At 57.2% G+C, this 18,004-nt stretch overlaps 1 protein-coding gene across 2 annotated transcripts in view; it reads left to right on the top strand.

Moving 5' to 3' along the window:
• KAZN (kazrin, periplakin interacting protein) overlaps positions 1 to 18,004 on the top strand; it is a 390,124-nt gene that overhangs the window by 346,451 nt on the left and 25,669 nt on the right. Inside the window, exons 5-8 of one of the 2 annotated variants that reach the window (XM_037045187.1) lie at positions 1,614 to 1,803; positions 3,682 to 3,812; positions 6,703 to 6,753; positions 8,021 to 8,144. In XM_037045187.1, coding sequence (XP_036901082.1) covers positions 1,614 to 1,803; positions 3,682 to 3,812; positions 6,703 to 6,753; positions 8,021 to 8,144 — 496 coding nt within the window. Of the gene's footprint in view, positions 1 to 1,613; positions 1,804 to 3,681; positions 3,813 to 6,702; positions 6,754 to 8,020; positions 10,538 to 18,004 lie in introns of those variants that run through there. The other variant, XM_037045185.1, reaches the window with a different exon arrangement.

The following is an 18,004-nucleotide window of genomic DNA, read 5'->3' as shown; positions in this document are numbered from 1 at the left end:
AGCGGGGAGGGCCCGGAGGCTGGATTCTTCATGGAGCTGGTGCTGCTGCAGGCACAGGGCAGCTCTGGGACACACCCGGCCTCACTCACTCCCGCAGCAGAGGGACTGCTCCGTTGTTCTGTCCTGAGTTAGCCCTGGTGCTAACAGAGGCCTGCTGCCAGCTGTCCTGCAGGTTTTCACCGAGTGCTTCAGTGGTCGTGCCAGCCCCAGGCCAGCGACCGGGGATTCCCTGGGGACTGGACGCGCCCCGCTCTCTGCCTTGTGGACTGAGCCTGCACCACGAAGGCTGCTTGTTTTCTGGTCCCAGCGCAGTGTGGGCCCCGGGGAACCCACGGGGGCCTCGCAGCCAGACACCCAGGCCTGGAGCCCAGCTCAGATGTCGTGCCTGCCGTCCACTCTTGGCCAAGTCACTTCGCTCCTCTGAGCTTCTGGTTTTGAGGGCACAGATAAGTCCATGCCCCCTCCCTGAGACTCAGGACTGTCACACTGAAGGTCTTCTGAGCGATGGAGGAGATCGTTACTGGGCTTGAGAGAAGGGCTGATACCCTCAATTTCACTTCCTTCTGCCCGATAGGTTCATATGCCCCGGGGGCTGGTGGTGGAACGGGGGTGATTTCACAGACTCCTGGGGTTCCGAGCTGGAGAGCACGCCTGGGCCGCTCGGTGCGGGCTTCTCATGGTGCAGGTGCAGAAATGAAGGCTGAGAGGGCAGTGACTTGTCCGAAATAACACAGTGTGCTGAGGGCGTGTCGGCCCTTGGCCAGGGAATGTCCATTTACCGGCTGGAATCTCCATTCTGCCAGGAAGAGGCCCAGGCCTTAGGCAAGGCCTGGAAATTTCTGGAGCAGGAGAGATGAGATGAAGGTTTTTACTGTATCCATGCTTAAACTACGGCACAGCCAGCACTGCGGTGGCTCAGACTCACTGGGGCACGGGATTCACTGGGGATCTCGGTGTGGGGCCCTCGGGCCCATCTGTGTGTCCCCTTTTTCTCCCCACAGTAGTGTGAGATTATTTCTAACAAAACCCCACGTATCCTGGGGGAGGTAGCCCAAAGCTAAGAGACCTCAGTCACCAGATAAAGGAAGAGCTGTCCCCGCGCTGCCCCCAACTCCCTAGCCCAGCCCCACACGGGTCCCTGCACATCCCCGTGTCCCCTGCCTGCCTTCTCATCCTGTGACCCTGAGAGCCAGGGTGAGGATTTGCCCTGTCCTCCGCCTGCACGGCACAGCACCTGGTGAAGGGGAGATCCCAGGTTGAATTTGGGGGGCGCTAAGGGGATAGACCTGTAAACACCATTGTCTTACACCGCCCTTCAAGTCCCAGCTCGTCCTTGGAGAACCCCCGAGGGTGGGTGATGAGTGTGTGGCGCGCCCTCTTTCTCTCCATACTGCTGGTCTCATTCTGTAGTGTCAGGAACTAAGGGGTGAAACCCAGGTGAGGCCCGCCGTGCAGGTGCCTAACTTACCGATGGGCACCCGAGGCAGCACCACAGATGCCCTGGTGCGCAGGCCCGTTCACGGGGTTCTCGGGGTGCTGGGTGATGGCCGAGCAGCAGGCCAAGACGGCCCCTTGATCGCGTCATCCCCTTCCTGTCTCCCGGCTCTCTCCAGGCCAAGCAGTCCTTAGCTACGCTGACCAAGGACGTCCCCAAGCGGCATTCACTGGCCATGCCGGGCGAGACGGTGCTCAACGGCAACCAGGAGTGGGTGGTGCAGGCGGACCTGCCCCTGACTGCAGCCATCCGGCAGAGCCAGCAAACTCTCTACCACTCACATCCCCCCCACCCTGCAGACCGGCAAGGTGAGTCCTGGCCCAGCCACGGCTGTGGGGGCTTCTCAGGCGGCCGTCTGGCCCGGTGGGGAAGGCACAGTGACTGCTCAGGGGAGTGTGGAGTGGAAGCCATGGGCTCGGGTACCTGAGCAGTCCCAGAGGTGGACCTCAGATGCAGGTGCATCCCACCTGTTAGACGGTACCTGCGTCCGTCTGTCTCATCTCCGCCTACCTCCCGTTGGCCTCATTTTGTCTCTTTCCACAAGGCAGCAAACAGTTCCCAGCAGTTCCACGATTTTAGCTTACAGCTCAAAAGCCTTGAGAAGGGGGAACTATCTCTATATCCATAGCAAACCCCAAAGAAGGACTCCGATTGGCCAGCCTGAGTCACATGCCCCACCCAGGACCAATCACTGTGTCTAGGCAGCCAGCACAATGATTCTTCAGTGTGGGAGACGGCTGAGCTCCTTGATTGACAGCTCCACACCACCCCAGGATGTGTGGGAAGGCCGGAGGTAAATGTCGCAGGTGCTCACTGCAGGCACTGGGCAGAGGAAGGACCCAGCCTCTGGGCAGCGTATGCACCCACTGGCCACAGTACAGGCCCCAAACTCCTCTGCACACCTGCAGCCCACCTGACTCCATTCTCTGTCACTCCTGTGAGTGGGATGTGTCATGCAGGTTGGGGGCAGGCAGCTGGCCTTTGGAGCTCTGAAGTCCTGCCGTTACCTCAGCTCTCAGGGAACCCAAGTTCTGGCTCCAAAGCCCCTCTGTGCCACTACCCCACCCCACCCCGGCCTTATGGCATTGGCAGCAAGGGCTGTCTTTCTCAGTGGTATAGCCCTCCCTGCCCACATGCTACCTGCACATAGTAGGTGCTCAGTCAGTCTTGGGGACAGCGTGCTTCCTCTACCCAACTCCTGCACCTGCACCCAGGAAGGCAGTCTGCTGGGTGCAGTCTGGTGCAGGCTTCCAGCTGAGCCTTTCGGTCAACAACTATCAAGTGAGCACCTACTACAGGCCAAGCACCGTGAGCTCGGGTTCAGTGTGGATAAGACGCCCAGGGTGCCTGTCCCGATGGAGCTGACATTGTAGGTGTGAAGACAGTCAACACCGTGTCCCTAAACCAACTTACAAAATGATGACGGATGGTAATTAGTGCCAGGAGGGAAATGAACAGAAAACAGGTGCTTTGGTGGGAAAATGAGACGGTGGGAGAGCTGGTCATTGAGGAAGGCCTCTTTCGGGACAGGCCTGGAAGATGAGAAGGTGCCCGACGGGCAGCAGGGCCAGCACAGACAGAGACAGGAAGGGGGGGTGGCATGTCGGGCACCGTCAGGTAGGCCTGGCTGTCCTCCCTCCGGCCTCCGTGGCCAGGAGCGGCGACATGCGGTTTTACCCCCAGAGTGACCAGATGGCTGGCTCTCTCTGCAGTGTGAGGCTTGGGCGGGGGCGGCGGGGGTGGTGCAACAGTGGATCGGAGAGCAGCGGGCATGTTTGGGGTTGTGTTGAGAAGCCCTGGTGATGACCCGGTGTGGCAGAAAGCGAGGAGCGGCTGGTGGCCTCGAGGCTTCTTGCTTGGGAAGCTGGTGTGCGCCAGCAGGTTTAGGGATCGTCCAGGTGGTGGCAGCATTGTGGGGACAGTCACTGAGGTCCCTGGAAACTCTGCCTCTTCCCCTCCCTCACCTGAGAAGAGGGAGCCTAATTGGATCCCAAGGCCATGGTGGGAGATTCTTCTGGAAGCTGCTGACCATGAGTGGGGCTGTGGAATAGAGGGGCGGAGAGCTCGGCAGGCGTCCCCTCAGTGTTCTCGTCTGTGTAATGGGGGCATCGGTGGAGTCACCGGCAAGGCAGTGCCGGTGAGGACCCTCCCTCCATCCCTCACTCCTCCCTGTCCCTGCTTTCCAGCGGTCAGGGTGAGCCCTTGCCACTCCCGGCAGCCCTCTGTCATCTCCGACGCGTCTGCCGCGGAAGGCGACCGGTCGTCCACGCCGAGCGACATCAACTCCCCCCGACACCGGACGCACTCCCTCTGCAACGTAAGGCCAGCAGCAGCAGGGCCCGGCCCTGGGCCCTGCCCGAAACCCGCGGGGGCGGGTGGAGGGGCGAAGACGCACTCGCTGTTTCCTCTCGTCCACCCAGGGAGCACTCTGGCGGAGGCATTTCCTGTTCTGTTCTTTCCTTTTGCACGAAGAGATGGATGTGGGGAGAGAAAGAGAGGAGGCCCGTTTGCTCCCTGTGTCCGGGAGGGCAAGGAAAACCCAGAGGAAGGCGGGCCGGGGTAGGCCATGGGGTCTGTGCAGCCCGGGGCTCCCCCTGGTGGGCTGTGTCCGAGCCGAGACTGTGGGCTTCTCCTCCCAGGCGTGACCCCCCACCCCCACCCCCACCCCGCAGCTCAGCATTTCCCTGTGGGGCCAGTGCCCAGTCTTCATCCAGGAACAAGCCGGGTTTTTCTGAGCTCCCAGAAGCTTTGGCGTGAAGTTCTGGAGAGGGGTCCGTGAATTTGTTCCAAATGTGTTTGCCTTGCTTATTTAATCAACCCCTTTGTGGTTGCATACTGGGTGGCAGCTACCATGAGGCCCGTGTCCCTAGTCACCTAACTCTTGATGACTAGTTAGGCAGGAGAGGCTCCCAAGGCGGGGCGGGGGGGGGGGACAAGGATGAGTGGAGGTGGGTCAGGGGTCAGAGGACAGGAGGGCGCCATGTCTAGGCTCTAATATGAAAGGCTGGGGGTGGGGGCCACGCCTCATTCTTGCTCCAGCACGTGGTTGATGGTACACGGGACTCCCCCGCAGGACCCAAAGACAGACAAAATACAGCAGGTCTTCAAGTGCACGGGAAGGCTTTCTCGAAAACTCAATGAATGTAGCGAACTAGATCATAAAAAGAATGAGATGAATCCAGTGGGAAGGAAAGACAAAATAACCCTTACTTGCCGTGATACAATTATCTACCTGGAAAACTCGGGAGAACAACCTTGAAAAGCCACGGAACTAATAATAAGCTAGTACCTAACAGTACTGGTTGAAAATCAATTTATAAAAATCAGTAGCTGTCCTATATTCAAGTAACCATAATGGAAGCGTTTTGTTTTTTTTTTCTCACTACAATAACAATGAAAAGCACTTATAAAAGTAGCTAAGGCTGAACTTTAAGTTGCCGCAGCCTGGTGCATGGGCAGCTTATCCAGCTCACGTCATACTGGGGAGAAGGTCGCTGCTGGGCCTGGGGCCTCACCAAGGGTCGGGCGGTTTTTTAACTGGGGCTTTCTGAAAGGAAGCAATGTGTTCTCTCCTCCCCAGGAGGGCACCCTGGTGACACAGGCTGTCTTGACTGACAGAGCCAAGGCGAAGAAGGCAGGTCACCAGAGGGGCCTCTGGCATCTGTCCCCTGGTTGTGAGGGGCCAGCCTCTCACGGCGTGGCCCAGCGCCCTGCGTATCTGTGCACAGCCCGAATGGGAATAACTTCTCAAGGGCCTTTTTTGTGTGTGTGTGTCTTCCCCTGATGGGCCCAAAGGGGCTCTGACAGCCAGAACGCTGTTGGAAAACGCATTCTGCAGAAAGCGTTCTCTAAAGGCCCGTGGACTTGTTCTGCCACGGGCCTAGCCTTTTGCCCAACTTGGCCTTGGCACATACCTGCTGCTACAGGCGGCAGGGCCAGCCCGTGTATTTCCAAGTTCACCTTAGACAGGGCCCTGCCTCCGGGGCATGGTGCTTCGATAAGCCGGTTGTCTGGGTACATTTCGGTGGGCACTGGCCTCGTTCTTTTCCCCGTAAATTGGGCGAAGGTGGCCCTACCCAGAGTAAGCCTCTCATAGCTGCCTGCTGTGAGCTCTGCTTGTAAACCTGGAGACAGGACTAAAGACTAAACTAACATTTGTTCCATTCCCGCCATCCCCTCGACTACCTTCATCCCACGCACCAACAGATGTGCACACAGGGAAGCCAGGAGGAGCCCGAAAATAGCCCCAGGTAACCCTCTGTTGTCAGTCATGTGACCGCACAGCAGCAAGAGCAGCCACGTCTGGACTAAGGACACCCCCCTCCTCATCCTCTTGTGCTCTGGCCACTACTTTTGAGCAATGCCAGGTGGTGACTCTGCATTGCTGATGGATGTGGCAAGTGACACAGACTTTGTTTCTTCATGGGCCCTTTGCCTGCAATTCTAGGAACAACCGCCAGGGGTCTCCCTAGCAATGACTTTTGTGATGGAAATGATCTGCTAGTGCCCTGGCAGCACATACTAATTATGGCGTGTTGTGAAGACTTTTTGCACATGCACTTTTGTGCACCTTAGGGAGAGGAACTAGGCCAGGAGGAACCAGACTGTCCCAAATGTGCACTGTAGCTCTGCTTTTAATTAGCTCCATGATAACTGGGCTGTGTGGAGCCGGTGTATCTGTGAATCAGGCTAATGAATCCTTCTGCCCTTCCACAAAATAAGTGATTCATTGTGTTTGCGGGGGAAGTTTGAGGCTACAGAGTCTCCCGAATCTTCTTGTTCCAAAATTCTTTGCTTTTATGCTCTTTTCTATAGAATCATTATTTATTTAGGAAAAGCACCAAGTGTGACCAACCTCCAGTTCCAACACAGTAAACCAACTGAGACAGAAACTCAGAAGCATTAAGTAACTGCTTTGTTACTCAGAGGGTGTTGGGGTTCAAGAGGCCAGGGAGCAGGCAGGAGAGCACCCCAGGGCCTCAGACCGGGACCTCTGAGTCAGCACCTCAGTGAGCCCCAGGCCCTCCCCACTCAGCCACCTGGGAGTGTCTGCGAAAGGGGTGGGGGGCGAGCTCCCCACTCAGAGGCAGGGTGGCCCCTAAGGGATGGCCTCCTCTCGCGGAAGGGCCCATGCCTCACGGGCCACCTCTGCTCTCGTGTGTCCTGTGTCTCTGCTCTCTCATCTCCTTCTTCTCCTTTGGCTACAGGGCGACAGTCCCGGCCCAGTTCAGAAGAACCTGCACAACCCTATTGTACAGGTAGGTGCGCCCTCGCTTTTGGCCCTCCCTTCACCCCGGCCTGACCACGACTTCATCCCCCGGGCCCCCGGGACCCCCACTCCCCATACCCGGGCACCCAGGGTAGACAGGAGTTACAGCACTCTGCAAGTCACATGTGGACTGGGGCCTGCATCAGGCCTGCCACTGGGTCTGTCCTTCCGTGCCCCCTTCTGAACCTGTAAACCTACTAAGTGCATCACACTTCCCTCACCCTGCTGCTCTGGTAATGTCCTCTCTCCTGGCAGCGGAAGCCTGATGACCTAAGCCACGAGCTCATTGGGCCCCTCGGTGCAGGAAACTTTTGTTCATTTTTAACATTTCAATAGTCTGTCACCAGCATAAGAAGGGGATGTGCAGGGAGGAAAACAACAAGAATCCGAGGGTCAGAGGGGTCTCTGAGGTCAGTGTCAGTCCTGGGGCTCCCTCACGATGACCTGTGCACCTGTCCGTCCCATCAGGGTCCACCAGGGAAGTTCCCTAAATGCGGATTCCTGGGCCCTTCAACCTGGAGATTCTGTCCCACCAGGTGTGAGCTGGGCCTGGAATTTGAGGAATGTATTTTGGGAACCATTCAGCTAGTCTATCCCCCACCTTTCTGATGGAGAATGGTGCCCCCTATCTGTGCAACACACATGACAGTTTGCAGAGCTCTCTGGCAGACGCCAGCCCCCAAGTCCCCATCCTTATCCTGCAGGCAAGACTAGAACTCAAGCCCCAGCCTCCTCGCTCGGCCTCTGCCAGTCCTGCTCCTTGTCCAGGGCCTCCAGGTCCAGGGTCCTTGCCTGGGGCCGCCGCAAAGCTCAGGTTTCCTCCATCCTTGAGATCCAGGCTCCCCCAGTCCCCCTTTTCCCCAGGGACTTTTTCACAGGGACTGGTGCTGCTGCCCCATGCCCCTGCAGGCAGGACCTGTGGCCGGCCCACAGCCCACTGTGTGCACACACTCCTGCAAGCCCTCGGGGCAGTGGAAGGCGCGGGCCAACGACTTAAATGATGCTGCGCACACTGCCAGCAGCTACCCATTACGAGAGGCTGATTACCTGTTCTCACTTCAGTGACATCCTCATGACAGTCTTGGGTAACTGGCCCAAGGTTCCTCCTCGAGCGCCAGGCAGACCCTGGCATCCTGACCACGGGTGCCCCCTGCCCCCTGCCCTGGCCATCCCCACCCCTCCTGTGCTGTGCCCCCAGCTCAGGTTGGCTTTGTTCTTCTCCCCTGTATTCCTGCCGCCTGGCCCCGACTCCTCAGTCACTAGAGGATCTTGAAGACCAAAAACGGAAAAAGAAGAAAGAGAAGATGGGATTTGGCTCCATCTCCCGCGTCTTCGCCAGAGGGAAGCAGCGGAAGTCCCTCGACCCCGGCCTCTTTGATGGTACCGCCCCTGATTATTACATAGAGGAGGACGCGGACTGGTGATACCCGCCTCCCTTGGCCTGCTGCCCGGCAGGCGTGTCAGTGCGTGTGGATGTGCGTGTGTGCGTGCATGGGACACGCGGGGGTGTGCGTGCGTGGGGCGTGAGGGATTGGGGTGTGGCCAGGCGCAAACACGTGTGACCCCTCCCCCGTGCGTCGCCACCTCTGTAATTGATGTACATACTACAGACGTGTGTTAATATGTCAACTCTGTCGTCTTTGGCGCGATACAGTTGTGTTGTTAATCTGGGTTCGTTTTGTTTTTTGTTTTTGTTTTTCTTTTTCTTTTTTTCAATGTTACCTTTTGTTCAGTTCGTTGGGGTTTTTCTCCTCCCCCTTTCCCCTCCCCTCCTCGTTTTTATGAAACTTGAAAACTTGAAGGACTGCTGTGTATTTGTAAATAACAAAAACCTATTGTGCACTCCGTGCTTGTAAATGTCCCTCGTCCACACTGCTACTTCTGGAGCCCGTCTGCCCGAGGATGTGGTCTGTTTTTATGTCCTCCCCCTCCCCCCGCTCCCACCCCCACCCCCACCCCCGTGTGAACGCGTGGGACCAGACCCTGTTCTCGGGGCACGCCCAAGTCACTTTAACCACAAATCGCCACCGTCGTCAGGGTAAGGTCTGTCCTCCGCAAGACCCTCAAAACCCGGCCAGGGGGCCTCTATCTTAGCTGGGTTTGCCGAGGTCAAACGGGCTCTTTTCAATGGCCTGCCAGTTTTTAAATTGCGTTGCCATTTCTTTCTTTGTGGAAAAAAAAAGAAAAAGAACATTGTTCCGTTTAATTTATTTGCACAATGCAGAAGACTTATTCTATCTAAATTATTACATAAATATTGGAATGTATATTTTTCCATGGGGTGGGGGGGTGGGCAGTGGGAGGTGGGTGTTTCTGTCGGCCTGTCTAGTCTCTTACCACACTGCTGCCAAACTGCGCAAGGTAGAGTTTAGGGTGGCCAGAACCCAGGGTGTGTGGGGTCTCAAGAGCTTGCCGTTCTCCGTTATTTCTTCCTCTCTCTCCCCGCATTCTTCCACCCCTGCATGGAAGTGCGCTCCACCTTTCTTCCTGTCCATAGCTCTCTCCAGGCTGTTCTCTATGTATTTATTTGCCTGAACTACGAAACACTGAGCTCAGTGAGCAGAGCGCCTCCTGTAAGAGTCACCTTCTCTTGGGTCTGTCTTCGGAGTGAGCATGAATATATGGGAGAGATAGCCGATTGCATGGCCACAGGGTATGACCACAGGGGACCCTCGGCCAAGCGGCCCCACAGGGGTCCTCCAGCAGCTTACGTCCCTCCCTGAGGCTCTGTCTCTCTCCTCCGTGGGTTATTCTGCACACTGACCAGGCAGGTGTCACTGGGGAGGCTCTTGCCTCAAGGGGAGGGTTGGGGGGGGACTCGGTGTCAGGACTGAGGGCACAGGCCCTCTGCCCTCCCCATTCTTTTTGGTTCCTGCAGCCACACCTGGCGGAAGCTCTTGTGGGCCCTTAGGCAGCCTGAGCCCAGTCACCCCAGGAGAGAAAGCTGGTAGGAGGGAGTGTCTGGGGAGCGGAGTTGGCCTGTGAGGCATCACCATCAAGGTGCCGTGTGCATTAAATAAACATGGGGTGATAGAAATCACGTGAGCTAGAAGCCAGGGCCCCCCGAGGCTGCAAACTAGCTTCCCTTTCCTTTTGGGGGGTGAATTCCCCCCACCCCGTGCCTCCCACCCAATCCTCCCCCTTAACTACTAACACAGCTCCATTCACACCCCCTCTAAACAGCAGTACTTGCGCTTTCTGCTAACTGTGCATTGTCAGCTCTCTCCAAGAAACAAGGTTTTCAGATGCCGGAGCATCTCTTGGAACCGATAGGGTACTTTGTCCCCAGACTCTAAAACAAACAGAAAAGCCCCAGCCAGAGGCTCCCTTTCCTCCTGACCTGGTGGGGGTTGGGAAGGACCCGGCCGGGCACCTAATAGGGCGCTTTCTGGCCTCCTTGGGCTGTTTAATGGAGAGACCGAGGCCTGGCATCTTGCTCGGCAGAGAGAGATTTTAGAATACACTTCCCCTGCCCCGTGAATTTTTTTTCCTTTTGATTGATTTGTATTGTTTTTCCCTTACGAGAAAGTAAGATGGCAACCACTCCTGGTAATGATTTAGTAGTTCCTTTTCATTTCAGTTTTTGTAAATTAGGAGACAATTCTAAGAGTTCCTAAGGATGATTTATTTAAGAGAACTACGTCAAATAGCGAATGAGTTATGGGTAACGCCAGATGAAAATAACCTTTCCCAGGGGCAAGGTTTCTCGAAGGCATGGATGCAAATATAAAATATTAAAAAAAAATCTAAATAAAGCTTATTTTAAAATATTATCGAACTCTTATGTTATTTGATTGCTTCTATCTTGCTCCGGGTGGGAGACAGAGCCCCCATGACCTGCTCTTTGGAATTCCTGAGGGGGTGTTGGGAGGGGCCGAGGAAAGCTGGCTGGACTCTGGGCCCATGGAGGGGCTGAGGCCGGGTCTCCCAGAAACGTCTTGCCTTTGCTGGCTTTACTGTCCAGGGCCGCCCGTGGTCCTGGGCCGCCCGTGGTCCTGATTCACCAGCCCCAAGCCTGGCACCCCGGCCCCGCGCCCTCCATCTCGGCACCCGGTCAGCTTTCACCGGCTTCCTTCTCCCCGCTGCACGCCTTCCGAAGGCCCAGAGGTGGGGCCTGTGAGTTTGGGGCGCATTACTTCCTGCAGGCCTCTGTGAGCCTCTGCAGCACCCCAACTTCCCCCCTGCCCCGGGGACTAAGAGGAGCTTGAAGGAGAAACNCTGAGGGGGTGTTGGGAGGGGCCGAGGAAAGCTGGCTGGACTCTGGGCCCATGGAGGGGCTGAGGCCGGGTCTCCCAGAAACGTCTTGCCTTTGCTGGCTTTACTGTCAGCGTCCAGGGCCGCCCGTGGTCCTGATTCACCAGCCCCAAGCCTGGCACCCCGGCCCCGCGCCCTCCATCTCGGCACCCAGTCAGCTTTCACCGGCTTCCTTCTCCCCGCTGCACGCCTTCCGAAGGCCCAGAGGTGGGACCTGTGAGTTTGGGGCGCATTACTTCCTGCAGGCCTCTGTGAGCCTCTGCAGCGCCCCAACTTCCCCCCCCTGCCCCCGGGACTAAGAGGAGCTTGAAGGAGAAACCGAGCCATCCCCAGGGCTTCCCTGATGAAGGCAGAGTAAGCCTGGCTTTTCTGAAGCCCAGCCCCCTCCCGCATGCACACCCGCACAGTGTGTCCCAACCACACCCATGCCCTCAGCCTCTATCTCCCAACCTAAAGAGAAAGCTGCCCCAGCAATAAAACCGGCAGAAGGCTGGCCTTCTAACTCCCCCATCCCTTCTGCTGGAGCTCAGGGCTCTGGGAGAGCTAGACCCTGCCGAGAAGGCACAGAGCGCAGGGCTGCGAGAAACCTGGGCGGGTCTACCCCAGCAGGGCTCAGCCTGGCCCCACGTTAGAAGGTGCACCTTCTCTGGTGATTCCAAGGGGCGACCGGGCTTGAGGACCCCTGGGCTAATCCAAGGAGGGCCACTGCTGCCCTCTGCCTGGCCTCGTGCGGACATCACGAATCCATTAAGAGCCCTCCCCGCCCAGGCCAAAGTGGCTCCCGATTTCTGGACTCCGTCCGTCGGAGTTGGCATACAAGGAGAACGCCTGTGTGCCACTCAAAACCAACCCAACCCCGTGCTGGGCAGGTGGGAAAAACGCTGGCCCAGAAAAGAGTGATTTGGCCAAGACCCTCGCTGTTGCTCTTACAACCACGTGACCTTCTCAAGGGCTGGGCCACACCTTATTCAGACCTTTGTAGCTCTCCTGAAAAGCCATACAACATCCTTGTTTAATGTTCTCTGAGACTTGGTCCCAAACAGACCAACTTCAGGTGGCACCTCTTAGAAGTTGAAACAGGGCTGCCCAGGGCCAGGGCACAGCTGCCCAGGCGGGGCACCGCCTCCCTGCAGAAGGCCCCGCCCGGACGCTGTGCCCTGGCCCCTCGTGCTCTCCTGCCCATCCTGGCAGGCTCCAACAGCTGGAACCTAGTCCTAGTAACAATAACCACATCTAACACTTATTAAGTACTTACCACGGGCCGGGGTCCATGCTGCTCACTTTGCACTTATTAACTTGGTTAGCCCTCCGACAGCCAGCGTTACAGAGGAAACCAAGGCTAAACCGTCCAGGGTCAGGGAGCCCCGTAAACGGGAGAGCCGAGCTTCAAACCCAGGGAGGCCGTGGGGCCCTGAAGCGCCGCACCCGCTGGGCAGTGAGGGGCTGGGACGGAGCAGACGGGCAGGCAGACATTGCACGTGCGTCAGCGGGGCCCGGTTGGAGCCCCCCATCACCCACCAGTAAGTAGCCTCTGGCACAGCCTAGCACGTCCTGCTTTTGTGACTGAGTTTATTCTTTCAGCCTTTGACACCCCCAGGCCCAGAACCCACCCACCCCACCCCATCCCCAGAGAGGAGGAGCTGGTGCAGAGGGCAGAGTAGAAACAGACAGGAGCGCTTCGTCCCCTCTGGCTAAACCAGAGCTGCCCGTCCTGAGGGTTGTTAGCTCCCCCCACCACCAGGTGGCAGGCCCCTGGTTGCCTTGGGCAGCTGCCGAGGCGTCACTCACTTGGGTTCCGGGGAACCCAGGGGCGGCAGGGCTGCCATGTGTGGGGTCATCTGCTCTGTGACAATATAAGTTTAAAGGTGTCTATAGAGCCCTTGCACCAAACCCAGCATTTTAACAAAAATGGGCCTCAAAACATCCCCCCCCAATCTACTAACAATGGGCTCTTCAGTTTTTTCTACTCAACCGCCCCCACCAGGCCCAGGTGGGGCAAAGCGTGCCACGCCCCTCCCTCCCACCTGTTCCCACTTCCCAGTGGAGAAAGAACCTGGTGGTGACAAAGAGGGAATACATACAATTCACTTCGCCTTCTAGAGGGCAGACTCGTAACTTTGTACGACAGAAGAATGCCCTATAAACTTAAAAATAACTCGGGAGCTTGATCTCGGCTGTATGTTAGAAGTTGTTTCAATGTCAAAGTCATAGCACATCACCAGTGAAGGAACACTGGACAGGCAAATTGAGGGCATAAACCTTGCCAGCATCTGGCATGCAGATAATTCCAACCAGAACCACCACTGCCTGGCGCCTTAAAGCCCAGTTACTAGAAAACAGGCAAACCCCCAACCCTGCACAGCACAGGGCAGAGCCCCCATCCCCGGCAAGCCGAAGCCGTGGGAAAATGCTCCCAAGAGGAAGCAAGAATAGCAGCGACTGAAAACCTTGACCTATTCTTCCTGAAAATGGCAGGATTTCCCATCACTGAGCCTGTCCCCAGGGCAGCTTTGTGACATCAGAGCCCCCAGAAAGCACCTCGATGTGGGCTCGTTCACGTTTCTGAGTCGGCGGGGGGTTTAGGAGTCTGATCGCTTTCTTAATAGGTTGCCAGTAGGTAGCGGTGAATTGCACCAAAACACCGGAACGTGTACGACTGCGTGCCGCGCTCCAACCGGAGGACCCTGCAGCCCACCCATGGGATCAGGCCGAGCCTGGGGAGTCGCTGCAGTTTGGGCCCCCGCATCAGATTGCAAGTAAGCTGTGGCTCCGTGCGCTTCAGCCTCCTCCGCTTTGAAATGAGTGTAAAAACCCTCCCTTCCTGGGGGGCTCAGACACAAAAGCTGAAAGTGTTTTGGTGCCTGGAAAGGACTGGCCACACAGTTTGTGTTCCCTGTGATTCAAGTGGGTGTAAGTTCAACCCGGGGGAGGAACTAGGTGTGAAGCAGCCTGACACCCACCCGCTTTCCGCCCGAAGGGAGGTGAATGGATCAAAATGTCCCCCCCAGGGTGTGAAATCAGGGCATCGGGTGGTGTCACCCTGACGTCGTCCCTGGAGCTGCGTGCCCAGAACTCGGAGTCCAAATTCAGGTCCATTGTTGCTTTGGGAGAGAATCCATGTTTCCCCGCCCTGGGATGGGGGGTTTGAGGCATTGGCCCCCCCAGAACGCACCAGCCCTAAGCGCATTCTGTCTTTCTGAGTCCAGTGGAAACACATTCTCTGCGGTGGCCTCACGGGCAAATTTGACCGAGAGAAGCAGTCAGGCTGCCGAAGGAAGGCTAGGGTCTTGAGACCGAAGTCCCAGTGACCACTCTAGGGTGGCACATGTGTAAGGAGACATGTCAGAGACGGCCTGGTCGGGCGGCAGGCGTGCCTCGAACCCCAAGATAAATGCTGTTACCGTCCTCCTTTATAGGTGAAAAGCCAAGGCACAGAGCGGTGGACTTCTTGCCCCAAGTCACACAGCTAGGAAGCGGCAGAACCGGGACTCGGCTCTAGCAGACTGGCTCCCACGTCCACGTTCTCAGTAACTGCTATGTGTCCTTGATCAGCCCCCAAGTGCTCTGCCAAGGACAGGTGGTCAACAGGAAGCGTCAGGGAACTGGGGGAAGCTTCACTAGCCAGCCCTGTGCAGGCTAGCTGTTTGGGGCTCCATCTCTCCGCCGGATAGAGGAAGACAAGGGAACAAGCAGGAGTTTGCAAACTGTGTTCCGTGGAACCCTTGGGGGTTCCTCAGCGATCCCTCAGAAGACTGCCATAGCTGGTGAGAGAACTAACAGGCCGGGCTCCAGCCCCACCTGCAGCCAGGGGCTCTGCTCTTACCTGTTGCGTGCGGGACCTCCGTGCTAGAGTCTGTCCACAGGCCTGAGATAGAAAGTGAGCGAGAGAGGAAGAAAAGGAAAGAGGGCCTTGAGAACCACGCGTAGCTCCGTAGTTGTGAACCCCGACCAAGCCTCGCCTTTTGAGGGTACAGGCTCCCGGGCTCCGGCCCCCACCTGCATGTCACCTGAATTCGGGAGCTGTGTGTGTATTGAACAAGCTCCCACGTGGGCTCAGTTGCAAGAGGTGACATGGGGCGATGCGAACAGGTGGCATCTTGCCCGTGGGTTTTCAACGCAGACTGCCGTTGGAAAGCTTCAGCAAGGGGCCATCATTGGCGGGTTGAGCCCACCTTCCTGGGGCAGTTCTGGGGTTCCGCAGTGTGACCCCAGGCTATCCCCAAGGTAGCTGGTGACTCGGGGCTTTCCTGGGCCCTGCCAAGCAGAACAAGGCGTCTGGCGTGGTGTGTCTGCAGTCCCCTAGGCAGCACCCCTATTTGGGTCACAGAGAGGTTTCCCGATTTCCCTAGAGGCACAGAGCCAGGAAGTGGCAGGGCAGGAGTCGAGCCTGGTTCTGAGTGTGATGTTCATTGTCATCGAGTCACCGAGACCTCTGCTGAGCACTGGGGGGAGGGGCCTGCTGGCCTTGGCCCGGGGCCAGTGGTGCCCCAGCAACACTGAGTGACGAACCCTAAATTGAGAGCATGGCTACCCCAGCCACACTTTGGAGAGAGGTACGGGGTGGGGCAGCTGTTCAGAGCCCCACAGGGACTTGGCTCCTGGGAAAGCCCAGCTTTTGCCACCCCGAAATCCCATCACCCTTGGCCCAGTGCAGTCAGGAAGCCTGAGCCGGCCTCTGGATTCCTGGTTCCCAGCTGGGCCAACGACATGCTGTGTGACCATGGGCAAGTCGGTCTCCCTCTCTAGGCCTCAGGCTCCCTCTAAAACAGACCAGGGCAGCGCTTACCCATCTGTGGCCTCTGGAGTCTTATGAGTCCCCGGTGTCCTCTGCCACTTCCCCTCTCACACTCGCTGCCTTTCAGCTCAAAGCATTGGTTTACTCACCTTAGAGATAGGATTTCACCAGAGCAGAGGGTCCAGCCAGATGGAAATTCATGAGCTCGGTCATCTTTAAGCTCCCTGAAGGGCCTCCTCCTGCCCTCCCCACCCCCCACCTACAAACCGTGGAAAAGTCACTCCCTGTGGGCACCCCAGACTTCCTCTGCTCGCATCAGACAACGACAGTCCAGGCCTCCTTCCCCCAACTCTGGCAGAGCAAAAAGGTGGGGGCTGCTCATGCCCCCCCAGCTTCTGAAAGCCTGTAAAATCAAGGGACAGAAACACTCCCCAAGAGGCTACACACGTCCCCTGGGTGAACCCCAGTGAGACTGTGTTAAACAATGCCCCTCGCAGGTCACACAGGTCGCTACAGTATACAACACTCTTGCAAAGGCAGACTAGGGTCAAGGTTAAGAGTACAGATTCCGGGCAGACTCTCTGAGTTCGAACCTCAGTCCTGACACTTGCTCCCTGGCAGGCGAGTTACCTAACCTGGCCGTGCCTCAGTTTCCTCAAGTGTGCATGAGGGACAGTAAGATATAGTTAGAGGGTGCAAGGAGAAAATGAGTGACCACATTATAAAAGGCTTGGCAGGGCAGCAACAAATGTTAGCCCTGATGACGACAACACGGTGACAATGGTCTCACTTCCACCTGTCACCTGCCCAGTGAGACAGGCAGGACAGAGCCTGGCCCTTTGTACAGATACAAAGACTGAGGCCCAGGTAAGTTCAGCAATTCACCAGCTGCCAGTACCAGCCCAGGTATAGGACCTGGGTGGCAGGAATTCCAGAGCTGGGAGGGCTCTTGGTGGCCTCTCACCCAGTCCCCTCCTCTTTCAGGAAGGGACCTGCCCACAGCCAAGCAGGGCAGCTGTGGCTGAGCCGGTTCAGGAACCCGGGGCTCCTGACCTCCAGGCCAGCGCACCGTAACCTCCAAGATTCTAAGTCAATCCCTGGGTCAGTGAGCTTTGGAAACGAGGCACAGTCTCCTGCCCTCAGAGCTCGACAGGCCCATTATTTGCAAAGCTCTGACAAGTTCTGCAGTGAAGGAAAATATTTCACTTCTTCCCACTCATGTTTCCCACATTTAATCAACCACCTGTGCCTTTTCTCTAGTTCCACGGAGCACCCTCTGGGGAATTCTGGATTGGGTGGCTCCTTCAGCCCACCAGACTCTGTGCTTGCTGGCCCTAGGTCAGCGGTCCTTTGAAGACCTCTAAGTACCCACATTTCTGACACTGCTCAGCCATGGGAAGTCCCTGTGGCTTATGTGGGATCCCCTGAGCCTTAAAAAGTACGGCGAGCCAGATGCAAGGCCAGGCAGAGTCTGGACCTCCCTCCACGCGAGCATCCCTTGGCTCAGAGTCGGAGAGACCCTGATTCAGTATGCAACACCCACAGGAGGCAGAAGGGCCCCGGCAGGCTGGCTAAGAAATGCCAGCCCCAGGGTGTCCCAGGTCCCAGGGGTAGACAGAGGGGCTGAGTCCACTGCCACAGGGCGCTGTGCAGAAAGAGGAGTGAGCCTGCCACCCCACCAGGGCATCTGGCCCCGCCTGCCCCCACCTTCCCACTGGCTCTGAGCTGCCCAGTTGCTTCCTTGGAACAGGACGGCAACGTTGGAGTCACATCCAAATTGGCTCTGGGCCTGCCCAGTGGCCGTGTCCTTCCTTGTTAGGAAGCCGATGTCTCTGGGGGTGGCCTGGACTCTGTGGTCCCGGGCCAAGGAGGGAGAAAGCCACCTCCGCCAGCTGTCACTGCGGGGACCAGAGCTAGTGACAGGGAAGGAGGCTCTCTGTAAGCAGAGGGACACTGCAGGCTGCCTACAGGCTGGTTGCAGCTCGGGTGCATGAAACATTCCCGGGTTCCCTCGGTCTCTCCACGTGTGTGCAGAAACAAACCCATTCCGCGGCAGCCCGAACCCAGCAGAACTGATTTTTAAAACCAAGCAATACAGGGAGGGGTGTCGAGGAAGAAGCCAGGCTTTTGGGTTTGATCATTTACCGTGTGACCCTAAGCCAGTCACTTGGTCCCTCTGAGCCTCGGTTTCCCCCCACTGTAAAATGGAGCTAAAATCGCCATTCTCCCAGGGCTGTTGGAAAGGTGTGTG

Source organism: Sturnira hondurensis, unplaced genomic scaffold (genome assembly GCF_014824575.4).
Source record: "Sturnira hondurensis isolate 20B ecotype Veracruz unplaced genomic scaffold, ASM1482457v3 Scaffold0004257, whole genome shotgun sequence".
NCBI classification, from domain to species: Eukaryota; Metazoa; Chordata; class Mammalia; order Chiroptera; family Phyllostomidae; genus Sturnira; species Sturnira hondurensis.
Note: the sequence above shows the minus strand (reverse complement) of the source record. Positions and strands in the feature narration are given on the sequence as shown.